Source organism: Typopeltis vanoorti, chromosome 7, assembly GCF_054136105.1.
Source record: "Typopeltis vanoorti isolate ZY-2024b chromosome 7, IOZ_Tvanoo_1.0, whole genome shotgun sequence".
NCBI lineage: Eukaryota > Metazoa > Arthropoda > Arachnida > Uropygi > Thelyphonidae > Typopeltis > Typopeltis vanoorti.
The window spans coordinates 111886798-111899598 of NC_143555.1; the positions used below are offsets into that span (position 1 = coordinate 111886798).

Genomic DNA, 12801 nt, shown 5'->3' on the forward strand with positions numbered 1-12801 from the left:
CTTGGACACACTGATCATACGTCTTCCAGAAGGTTCCTTATCATTTTCTGTTTACAGAAAATCCACACATACAGGGAGATACTTACACAAACAATCACACCACCACCCTTCTCAACAATATGGTATCTTAAAAACACTAACCCATAGAGCTAGAGCAATCTGTTCCAATGACATTGCTCTCACTGCTGAACTTTCTCACCTACGTCAAACCTTCTTAAACAATGGTTATAATCCCCGTAAAATAGATAACATACTAAATGCTACCCATAAATCCCCTCTATCTACCACAGAAGACTACAACAAAACAATCACCATCCCATACATTAAAGGCACATCTGAAAAGATATCTAGGGTACTGAACAAACACCAATTACGCACAGTATTTAAACCTTATAAAAAATTAGCAACTCTCATCCGTTCACCTAAGGACAAATGCACTCCTTTATCACATCCTGGTGTCTATGAAGTGCCCTGTTCTTGCCATCAAGCCTACTACGGACAGACAGGAAGAAATGTGGACATCCGCCTCAGTGAACACAAAAAATATATCCAACACTTTCGCTATGGTAAGTCAGGTCTGGCAGACCATGCTTTGGATACCCCTACACACAGGATCAATTGGACAGAAACAAAAGTAATGCACAGAAGCTTCTACAAGTCAGAGAGGTTGTTCCTGGAATCAACAGAAGCCTTGAAACATACCCCAAACCTTAACAAGTATGGCTGTATAAATCTACCAAAGATCTGGGAGACAATCATCCTAAGACCAAATTAATATTTATTACTTTTATTTTTTATCATTTAGACTACCATTTCAAAACGTTGATTTTTTTTTTTTTTTTTTTTTTTTTTCCTAGATGGCGCCATATTAGGACTTTAGTCTTGTGTTGCATGCTGCAATCACTTATACTGTACCCACTGTTACACCGGATTGTGGTTGTCTTGCCTTTGTAACAAACTTTGTGTTGTGTGCTCTGAAGATGCTGGATATATTACCAGCGAAATATTAGCTTTTAAGTTAATAAATAGTTATTTGCTTAACCATCTGTGTTCTTCTTATACCGTGAAACCTATCATAACATGTCTGACGAACACATAAGCCTATCCACGCGTATAATCTCAGGTCACTTAAACAGAATGGGTGAAGAAAGATTAGCAAAACAAGTGTTCTCTGCCAGGTTGGTAGCAAAACGACCCAGAGGAAGACCAAGATATAGGTGGATTGATACGGTACAAAGTGCCTTAGACGATAGAAATATAAGATCTGATAATGTTGGAGTCTTGACAGACTGATTTGGAGGAAAATTGTAGATAGGAAGTTAGTAATGGTGTAATTTTTTCATGTAGTACTATCATATCCTGTACATGGCAGGAATTTGATGATGATGATGTCTAGATGATATCGAATATCTGAAATGCAATTCAAACTGATTTCAAGTTATATATATATATATATTCATTTTGCTTTTCATAAATTGAGTGCTTTCTGTATCCAATGGCAGTATTACAAACAGCTGTCACACATGTTTTCTGGAACTGAAAACTTGAAAGTGGATGTTAGGATAAATGTGTTTAATTAGGTGTTATGTTTAGTCTGTTCTGTTCGCATGCATGCAGCATGGCCTGCGGGAGCGGAGTGTTTTTTCCATTAAATGCGTCCTTCGAATTGTCTTACACTAATTGTTCCTAATATAGTAGACAGATGTTAAAAATCTGTTTACTATTTAATGATAAACAAAGCTAATTGTTTTTCTTTCTTGTGCAGTATAACATCTGTTGAGGATGAAAAGTTTTTTTTTAACGGTATAGAGACATTTTTATTCTAGTCTTCGGAAACAATAGACAGTAAAAATTTATCTCTTCCTGAATAAAAATTAATACTTCTGTGTATTAGAAGACTTTGATCTACAACAAAATGCCAGCACACATGAGATTGATAAGACAGAAGAGCAGCTGATACTAAAAAAAAAAAAACTAATGAATGTTGGATTCCCAAAATTGTGGTTATCCACAATGATTAGATATTATATGTTAATAAATTATTAATTCATATATTAAATTATTAATAATTCCATTGCCATTAATGAAATATTTCTACTCACTTATTCTTTCCTTTCATTTCCCATTCTCATACGTCTTATAAATGATGGTTCACATATTTTCACCTCTGAGTAATTCATATATATTATTATTAGTAGTAGTAGTAGTATTAAGAGAGACCTCCAGGGAGTCAGAGACTCATCAAAGGAGGCCACATACTAAACACACCAGCTATCATACTTATTCTTGAATTCTTTCACACTGCTTGTACTCAAACATCCAATGGCACTCCATTCCAATCAAGCACCACCCTATGGGAGAAAAATCTAGTCCTCACCCCTTCCTTAGCGACCTTCATTCTCAGCTTCCAAGGATGCCCTCTCGTCCTTTCCCCACCCTCCATAAATTGAAAAATTTCATCAATTGAAATCCTGTATGACCTTTTCAGAAGTTTGTAAGTCTCAATCATATCTCCTCTATTTATCCTGTCTGCAGTCTACAAATTCTCAATATCTTCATACTCAGTATTCCACAATCCCTATATTACTTTTAACACTCTCCTTTGTACTCTCTCCAATATATCAGAATCACAACGGAACCCAAAAGACCAGACCTGCACACAATAGTCCAAGTCAGGTCTTATCAAGGTCTTGTAAAGAAGCAAAATAAGGATGTTTATCTTTACATGTGAATGTTTGTTTCAGTATTGCAATTATCTTTTGAGTTGTATTTGCAATCTTTGCCACATGATCCCTGAACTTTAACTTCCTATCTATTAACACCCCAAGATCCCTAGCCTCATCAGTTTTTTCTTCTAGCCTAATCCCACCAATATAATACGACATTGAATATCTAATCACACCGAAGTGAATGACTTTACATTTACTGACATTGAACTGACACCCATTTTCCCATGCCCACAATTTTAGCCTATGGAAATCATTCTGCAAGTACTGCTAATCGACAGCATTCCTGATTATCCTACCTATGTTTGCATCATCAGCAAATAGCTGTAAGTCGCTAGTCAAATCCTTCGCAATATCATTAATGTACAGATTGAATAACAGAGGACCAAGCACTGATCCTTGTGGTACACAACTAGGTTTTTTTTTTTTTAATTTATTTATTAATCTTTGTACTGATTATGGGCAGTACTACCCTTACATCATGTCTAGACATCTCGTCCAGACTTGATATAGGCCTAAGCCTTTACAAGTGTTTTACCCTATGCTTGTTATAAGTATCATTGTAGTCATTCTCTGGTGGCAACGCTATTGTTATAGGTCGTTATTTTCTTAATTTAACTTTTAACCATACTTTATCTTGTGATGCTTCCGTAACGACTCTTATATAACTTATATCAAGGTATCCTCTTTACTTATTACTTTATCTCTCTTATATATCTTAAACACGCAGTCTTCAATCGTCTTTAGGCCTACTCTTGAATCAAATTGACATTAAACTTATACGAGGATGGTAAGGAAGTAATCTATGAAAAGGGTTAACTTCTCTAATTCTCACTTATTATTAATTCCTTTTCAATGCAGAGAAATTTATTTGTTCACGCTGCACCACTCCGCATCTAGATGGTTGCACGCTATTACACCTGATATCTTAGGAATATAGTATTCTCAGCCATCATGGTGTAACATGAAGAATAAATATCATAAATTAAAACCCCTGCATGAAAAAATTAATTATTTAATGGAAAATTTCTTGCATCCAGTAAAATGTATAAAGCGTAGGGGTTGTTGTTAAAGTAGTTGATAAAGGAAGGATTGTATTAATATTGTAATATGACTTAAAATAAGGAATTCTAACTAAATAAGTAGCTAACAAAGGAAAGTATAGATTAATATTGTAATACGATTAAAAAGGAGAGAGTTAAGTAAATAAGTAGAAAGGGGTGAGTCATAAAATACGTTATGCAAGAGATTAAGTTATTAAGTAGAATTCATAGAAAAAGTTTGAAAGGGGATTAAGTCAGGCTAGCACAAGAAAAGCAAAGCTATCGCTTAGGGCCGATCCCCGGATTGAAACATTGAGAACGGGCTTGCCGATCAAATGATGTTTGGCGAGAAAACGCCACCCTAATTGGTCAATGATTAAAAAACAAGTACAAGGAGGAGAAAGGAAGTAAGAAATGGTGCCGTTAGGGAAGCAGCTATAAAAGGGTTGGTAACCCCCTGGAGAAAACTTTTTTTTTTTGGATAGTCGCTTTTGGCCTTGGAGTTTGGTTTTGGTTCCGGTGGAGTTCACGGGGTTTTCCTGAGTGGCGACAGGGGTGATATCTCCTTGTCACAACACAGAAACGAAAGTGAGCGGGATTTCGTTTCTGTGTTGTGACGTTTTCCCGAGTAGGAAGCAAAGGAAAAATTGCCATAGAGTCCTAGAGAAGGAGGGATCTTCTTTGTTTCGACGCTAGTGATAACTACGCAAAGCAGAAAGCTGTAAAGAGATCGATGTCCTCGTTGCTAATAGTAGAGCAAATATGTGTGTGTTAAAGTATTCCAGAGTTACGAGAAGTTATACCAGAGGTTCATTTGGAAAAAGATAAAGGCCCATACGAAAAGCTCAAGAAAGGTACTGTAAATCATAACCTATGTTAGCTAGAAATTTGTCTGTGAAAAGTATCGTGATTCCAATACAGAACTGTTGAAGTTATACTAGGACTTTAGTATATGATAGAATGTGTTATGTGTAGATTGACTAGTGTTAAAGATTTGTGAATGATTAAGAGTCCTAAGGTATTTTTGCTGTCTATTATATTGCACAAGATATTTAAATGACATAATTGTGTGTTAGTGCAAATAACGGTATAACGGAATAGTGTAAATTAAGTAATTACGTATCCTAAGAATTGAATGCCTAATGTAATGTATAAAATAATTGAAATGTCACAAGTATGTGTTAGCAGTGAATGATTTGTTAATCTACTTCAGTATGAATAATCAGATAGTGTGAATTGATCTAATTTGTTCACATCAGGTGAATTTATGAATTAATGTGTATGGCGGCATAATCACAAATAGCCATATTGCTTGTAATAATTTAATGTTAGTCTATAAGTATTTTAGTTTAGTATTTGAATTGTACCATGTCTAGAAACTTAATAAACCTTTTGTTCAGTGATAAAAGAGTTGTCTGATGTTGCTAATCCAATGCACCACTTAAAATCATCGTACCTAATCACGCGGGAAAATTTAATATTGAGGAAAGAGATTAAGAGTCACGACTGCAATAATATTTAAATACTAAGAGATATATTCAAGATTGACTTTCTCTCTATTTATGACAACATAAATGGTGCAGTTGATAACCACTTGAAAATATTGTACTTAGTCACACGGAAAATTTAAGTTGAGAATCGAGTTAAGTGTCACGACTGCAATAGTTACACTTTCAGATATATTTGAGTTCTTTCTCCTTGTTTATGTATGTAATATCCTAAACTAAATATCCCAAAAGGCGCAGTATAAATACAAATATTAGGGGTACTACGGGGAGCAATAACTTAGATATTGGTATAAGTTTTGGTAAAATCCCAGGCATAGAAGTTAGAAGAATATAGAAAAAAGGAATTCATAAGATTAGAGTAGAAATCGTAAATTGGGACACAACAACGCATAATATCAGGGAAATAACAATCAGTAAGTATGTCACTTTTTACCTAATATAGGTTTTCTAAATCAATAATTTATCTCCTTTTTAAACATACAGCAACCGTGGCCCTCTATCCAATACTTCTATATAAATTTTCGGTTTCCCGCTTAGATTCTATTTTAGCAAGTGGTGAAATGAGAAGAAAACAGGCAAGCACATAATTACAATCAAACTAGGCCATTTATTATACTAAGACAAGAAATTACAAACTTGAATAAAACATGAATTAAGATCTCTCAATTGATTTCAATGGATATATAACTACACTTAAATTATCAAAGACATTATTAAATATCTAAAATATAAGATCATACTCTGCTCATGACTTTTCTATTAAGGAATAATCATTGGCAATAAAAAAAATCAGGACCCTACATTAATTAGCTGCTGCCTTATTTAACTTTCAATTCAATATGCAGCACATCATATAATGTAACATTTAGAGTTCCTAAGGTTCCTCAATCTTGTCACATAACTCTACATAAATCATCAAAATCAGAACACATTTTTCAGGTACTAACATTAACTCTTAAATTCTTACACACACATTCTCCGTGAACTATTATTAATATTTTTTACATCTACTGAGGAACAATTGTTAATTCTTATACACACGTTCTCTAGGAACTATTGTTATATTCTTACATGTCCACTATGAAAAAAATCAATACTACACACGTTCTCTTGGAACAAACATCCTAATCTAAATTGAACACGTTCCTTACGAACAATTTCTGAATCACTACAAGTTCAATTAAGAACATTCTCATATACATTACACTTCCCCTTTCACGTGGTTCGTAAGATAGAGAATTGGAAATCTTACCCGAACAGTAGACATACTTTTCTTGACGTCATGTGCTTTGGATGGCACCTATCTTTCTTCCTAGGACTTCTACCTGGAAACATTCAGTCGGCTCTGGCGCTGCATCTATAAAAAGGCTTGTCTTCTACAGCATAACGGAAAGATTACTCAGTTTTCTGGTCATCGTAGTGCAGCATGGCCCTGTATTGCCGCATCTTGTCTGACTGGCTCTGGAACGGATATATCTGGCAAAATTGACGACCATAATGCTGGATACTTCCGAAGCTTCCGCTGAGCTTCCACGACTACGGAATCATCGATGATCCAGGGCATGAGCCCCAGAGTCACGCGTCAGGAAACAAGACCTAAGAGAGCGATGTGGGCTCTGCAATTCCCTTTTGTATCTCATGCACTAATTCCCATTGGTTCCTTTCTTTTTCAACAGGGCATGTCTCTCTAACCTCTGGCGCCAAAATGTGCTCTGCCGGACGTCTCTATAAGCATCGTTTGGCTATCAGCGCCAAATAAGACTCTGGTGAAAATTTAGATTGTTACATGTATGACTAACTCACAAGCTTATGTATCCTGCCCTAGGCAATAATAGGATTAAGTTCCAAGGTCTCCGTATATAGTTTACATGGTGTGTATACGTATTACCAGGAATTTGCAAGAATAGCACAATTTATAACTAGAAATATTTACACTTATTTTACAATTTTGTGACACACAACAGTAAGGAATAATTCACATTAATTCTGAATAACAAAAATTGGCTTTGGGAATGGGAGATCTTGTTAAACTCTGAATGAGATAATATTGTCTTATAAATATTCTAATTCAGAATTTAACACTATGCTACCAGTCTGCCCTGTAGGGCCCTCAAGGAAAGAACTTTTATATCTTTCTGCATAAGCCCAAGCTGCTTTAAGTCCTTATAGCTATCTGCACTCCATATGCCATGTAAAGAGATGGTGGCACTGGTAAACCTCAGAATTGCCCCATGCTCCTCCCGTATCTTACTAACTAGATCTTGGTTATTCTTATAATAGTTTACCTTATTATTATGGCTATGGGCAAGTGGGTGCCTTGTTCCCGCCACCTGGGCATCAACTACCCAAACCTCACCATCTCTTTTAATCAGTAAACCCACGGAGGTCCTATAATGTGGTTCCACTATGGTCTCCCAACTTCTGTTCTTAAAGCGGTTGTTCAGAATGGAGACCACAGCATCATGCCTCTGCAGACAGACCCCATGGGTGTGGAAGCAACACGAGCTATATGAGACAATGTCTCACTGTAATGTCAGCCAGCCCTACAGTTGGAGTCGTCACTACCCCATCGAGTGGTGTGGACTTGAGTAGGCAGGGCATTAATCCTCATCCTGATAAGGTCAATATACTCGAACCTAGGGAGGAGTGTGGTGGTCCATCCCTTACCCAATCATGCTGGGGAGGCACCAGATATGACTCTTTTAAAGCAGCACCATCTACAGAACAGTGCAGCAGAGATGCCCATCTCTTGTGATCTGCAGGTACTGACTCAATGACTCAATTAAGGTACCTTGATAATGGGACAGCCTTTAGCCCACCTAAAGTCTTCTTGTATTAATGGGCTATAGAAAGCTCTCTGCAGATAGGGGAAGAAAATAATTCTAACTTCGCGATTCTGGACAGCCGCAGGCATGGGATCAGCCATCTAAGTGATGGAACCCCGAGTCTGCCATCCTTCACCCTCGCATGGAAATATGCAGTATGGGGTGTCAGGCGGCAGTTGGAGCCACGATCTCACGGCTGAACGGATAGCCCTGACCATTCGGGACTGTACCGAGATATACGTCCTACCAAGCACCAACTTGTGATAAAAGCAAAGTAGGATAGTGAGAAAGGAGAAACAGTCTTTGCTAGGGCTTGAGAGGAACTTTCCTCAAAGAAGCGATCCCAGCTTCTAGGATAGAAGGGACAGAAAATTTCCCTTTGGGGTGAACATGATACTGAGGTATCTCCACTCTTCCAGGATGGTCAAAGAATGCAACAGCCTTCCGTGCAGGAAAAACTATGGTCTCGACCTTAAGCTTCATGTCATGACCAGCAGGGACAGGAGAGCTAAAGAGCAAGACTTCTCTACATTAATAGAAAGGTCTCGAATAGAGAAAAAGTCTGTCCAGTCAAGGAGTTCCTGCAAGCCTACCTTAGTAGAGGCTACAAGAATAAGATCGTCTGAAAAAGCCACAGCATTAAAGGAAGAAGTGCCTAGAGAGTAGCCTATATGGCTAGGAAGAGCATGAAGAAATTCATCTACGATGCAGTTAAAGAAAAGGGGAGACAGAGGTTCACCCCGGCGAACACCCCTCACTGCGGGAATAGAAGTCGCATGGGACACTGTAGTGATAGTGATGGAGCTACCCAAGTATAGCTCCATAACATAGGAAAGAAAGAGTTCTGGACATCCAGCAATAGACAGCACTCAAAGGAGAGCATTAAGAGATACGCTGCTATCAAAGACCTTTTGGATGTCCAGCAACGCCACATATAGAGGCTTAAGGCCGCGGCAGGAATCAGAGAGAAGAGAAGAAAGAAGATATATATTCTCGGCACAGCCATTCGAAGAGACAAACTCTGTCTGTAATCATGCTGTATATTTGCAGAAGTTGTTGCTGAAGTCGTATAAGGCAAGTGATGTGAAGTCTTAGCTTCCTTATGCAAGATGCCCCAGTTCTGAAAATACTTCAGGTGCAAACTTTGTTTGCTTACACTTGAACAAAGGATGAAACTAAGTATATAATTTATTGGTATCTTTAATTTATAGTATAACCAAGTGAAAAAAATTTCCAACCACATCCCACCAAACATTTCATCCTGTTCACCTCACACCATACTGCTTCAAAACTACTGTCACTGTCTGCTCCTTGCATCTACACCTGGGATAGGCACAGCTCCTCTGCTATCATCAACAGCACCCCTCCTTTCTTCCTGCCCCGTCTGTGTTCACAAAAGACAATGTATCCTTCCAGCTCCATTCCAGTCAGAATAATCTCATCTAACCATGTCTCATTGTTCCAACAATTTTTTTGGGTGAATGAATTCTATCAACACTCCAATTTCATTCCCATTATTTCTAGCATTCGTAAGCACATATACTAGCTCATTTCTGATTCTATAACAAGTTCCACTGATCCCACTTCTCAGACTGTTTCATACCTACCCCCCACCTCCCCCACAGCCATTCTTCTCTATCATAACTGATATTACACCTCTCCCCAGACCTAAATGTTATTCCTAACTATTTTAATCCTTTCTTGCATACTCACACATCCACTGATAAAAGCAACATCAACACTTCTTAGAGTGCCTCCTTCTCTTTATTACACTTATTCAGAAGAAAGCAAAGTGTTAATGCAAAAATTTTTTATGTGGTATTTCATACCTTTTCGACCACAGAAGAAGAAGCAGCAGCAGCATCTCCTGTATCTGTAATTTCTTCACTGTGTGACATGTCATGAACAGCAAGAGTTAATTTTTTACCTGCTCTTTTTCCAACCTGTTAAAGTAAATATTTAGTTTTTTATTTATCATTTTAAATCAAAAGCAAATATTGTTTCTTATTTAATTTTTTTAGAATTCCAATTTGAGTTTTTCAACAATGAAAAACTAAATGAGAAACAATAGTGATATTAAATATAATAAACATTAGCATCACTAACAGGAAAGTTTCATAATTAGAATTTAAGCTTTAGAAATCAAATATGGCTCTTTTCCAAGCTATTTCAGTCCTCCAAATAAGCAACATATAGTTTCAAATGGGATTACTGAAATTATCTTTCATTGAAAGACATTCACAAGCATCCATGGTATAATGGGATTCAAACATGAAGTCTACAAACTGGAATAATTCCCTCAGCTTACTAGATTGACTAAAGAATACTGATAATTATAGTTACTATTATTATTATTATCCCACAATCCCATGGAGTCAAAGACTCACCTAGGAGATTCCTTGATCACACACCCACACAGCTGATCATACCTTGCCTTAAACACATTCAAATTCTGTGCAGACACCACACTCTCAGACAAAGCATTCCAATCATTCACAACTCTGCATGCAAAAACGCCTGCTTCTTACTCCCTTGTTTACACCCTCCTTATACAGCTTCCAGGGATGATCTCTTGTTCTCCCCTGATCTCCTACCATTTTTATGAAAAACAACTTCAACATGGATACTATAACAACCCCATACCAACTTGTACATCTCTCTATCATATCGCTCCTCTTCCTCCTATCTACTAGACTCTGTAAATTGCATCCTCTTAACCTTTCCTCATATTCGACATTCCGGAGATCAGAAACTACCTTAGTCGATTGCCTCTGGACCCTTTCCAACAGCCCATCATCCTTTTGAAAACTAGGTTATCAAATCTGTGCATAGTAGTCCATATATGGCCAAATCAAAGCCTTATACAATGGAACAAAAATCTCCTTTCTTCTACAAGTCAGTGTCTAAATTTTAGATCCTTACCCACTATTACCTCAAGATCTCTTATTTCCTCCACCTCCAACAATATATCCCCACCAAGCATAAATTCTACATTCCATCTTCGTTTCCCAAATTTTAAAACCTTACATTTTGCTACATTGAACCAGCATCCCCACTCACTCAATCTAGTGAGTGGGGATCTAATACCTGATAATAACAATAATAATCTTCTTCTTGGCTTCACATGTTAGCCAATTGTTTGCCTGTAACGTTTTCAAGGGCTTGGTTCTTCCTCTAGATCGGTGTCACTTTGGTTTATATTTCCAGGTAATATTTGGCCATCTCTCCTCATTCATTCTTTCTATGTGGTTTTTCCAGTTCATTCTATAGTATGAGATGTCTTCTGTTATGTTATTTACAGATAATTGTTTTCTTATTTCTTATCTTGTCTATTCTTTTATAGCCTGCGAGCAGTCTTAGGAACTTCATTTCTGCAGCTTCCACTCGTCTTTTATCTCCTTCTCCCCAAGTCCATGTTTCACTGCCATATTTCAGAATTGGTTTGGCTATTATTTTATTTAGTTTTATTTGGATTGTTCTAGACATCTGTTTATTAAAGTGTCTGTTCAAAGTTCCAATGACTGCTAGGAATTTTTGTTTTTTATATACAATGTCGATTTCTCCATTGGGGCTTATGTAATTTCCTAGATATTTAAATTTGTTCACTTGTTCTATTACTGTGTTTTGGATGACTAGTTTGCATCTCTAGTCTTTGGTCAAGTGTTTTACTTCTAACCCAGCTCTCAGATCCATAAGTTAAAGCTGGCTTGAATACGGTCTTGTATACAGCTAATTTAGTGTTTTGGCTAATTTCTCTCTTATTCCATATAAATTTATTCAGTTGACTGCCTACCATGCCAGCTTTGTTGATTCTGTTATCTACTTCCATACTTAATTTACCATCTTCACTAAAAATCATGCCTAAGTAGCTGAAATGCTTTACTTGTTCTATAGGTTCTCCATTCACAATGCAGGTGATATTTTTAATGTTTCTGCCTATTTTCATTGTCTTTGTAATGCTGACTTGCTGACTGTCATACCATATCTATTACAACAATCATTCAATTTAGCCAAAGAATCTTGCAAATTTGTAGCAGATTTATTTAAAAGTATAACATCATCCGCATAAAGCAAAGAGCTGAGATTAACATCTCCAATTCTGATATCAGGTATAATACCACTTTCCTTCATAATGTGATCCATATAAATAATGAATAACAGAGGGGATAATGTACATCCTTGTCTCACACCAGATTTAACATTAAGATATAATGCCCCATTGACACCATATAACCGTAGCGTTTTGAATAGCTTCTCTCTTGGCACCATGTCATATGCCTTTACAAGATCTACAAAACTTAAATACAAATCTTAGTTGAGAAATGATGGGAATTTAACAATCTGTCATAAAGTGAAAATCTGATCCTGACAACCTCTATTTGGCCTGAATCCAGCTTGTTCTTCACCAAGCTTCTCTTCCACAATCCATCTCAACCATTACTCAAGTAAACTTGCATATATCTTACCAGGAACACTCAGTACAGAAATACCTCTGTAATTCTCACATTCAGTTTTATTTCCCTTTTTATATATGGGTACTATGAGAGATCTACTCCAATTATCTAGAATTTGTCCCTCTGTTCAAGCCTTCTGAAGTATGCAGTGCAACCACTGTAAGACTTTTATGCCTCCATACTTGAGCACTTCTGGTTGAATATCATCTACTCCTGCTGCCTTTCCACATTTCAGGCTTTTGATG

The 12801-nt window shown here is 36.9% G+C and overlaps 1 protein-coding gene across 4 annotated transcripts in view; it reads right to left on the reverse strand.

Moving 5' to 3' along the window:
- Positions 1-12801, reverse strand: part of LOC150104970 (uncharacterized) — a 336174-nt gene that overhangs the window by 266233 nt on the left and 57140 nt on the right. For all 4 annotated transcript variants that reach the window (XM_090396080.1, XM_090396079.1, XM_090396081.1 and 1 more), the window contains exon 4: positions 9932-10045. In XM_090396080.1, coding sequence (XP_090252206.1) covers positions 9932-10045 — 114 coding nt within the window. The remainder of the gene's footprint in view (positions 1-9931; positions 10046-12801) is intronic.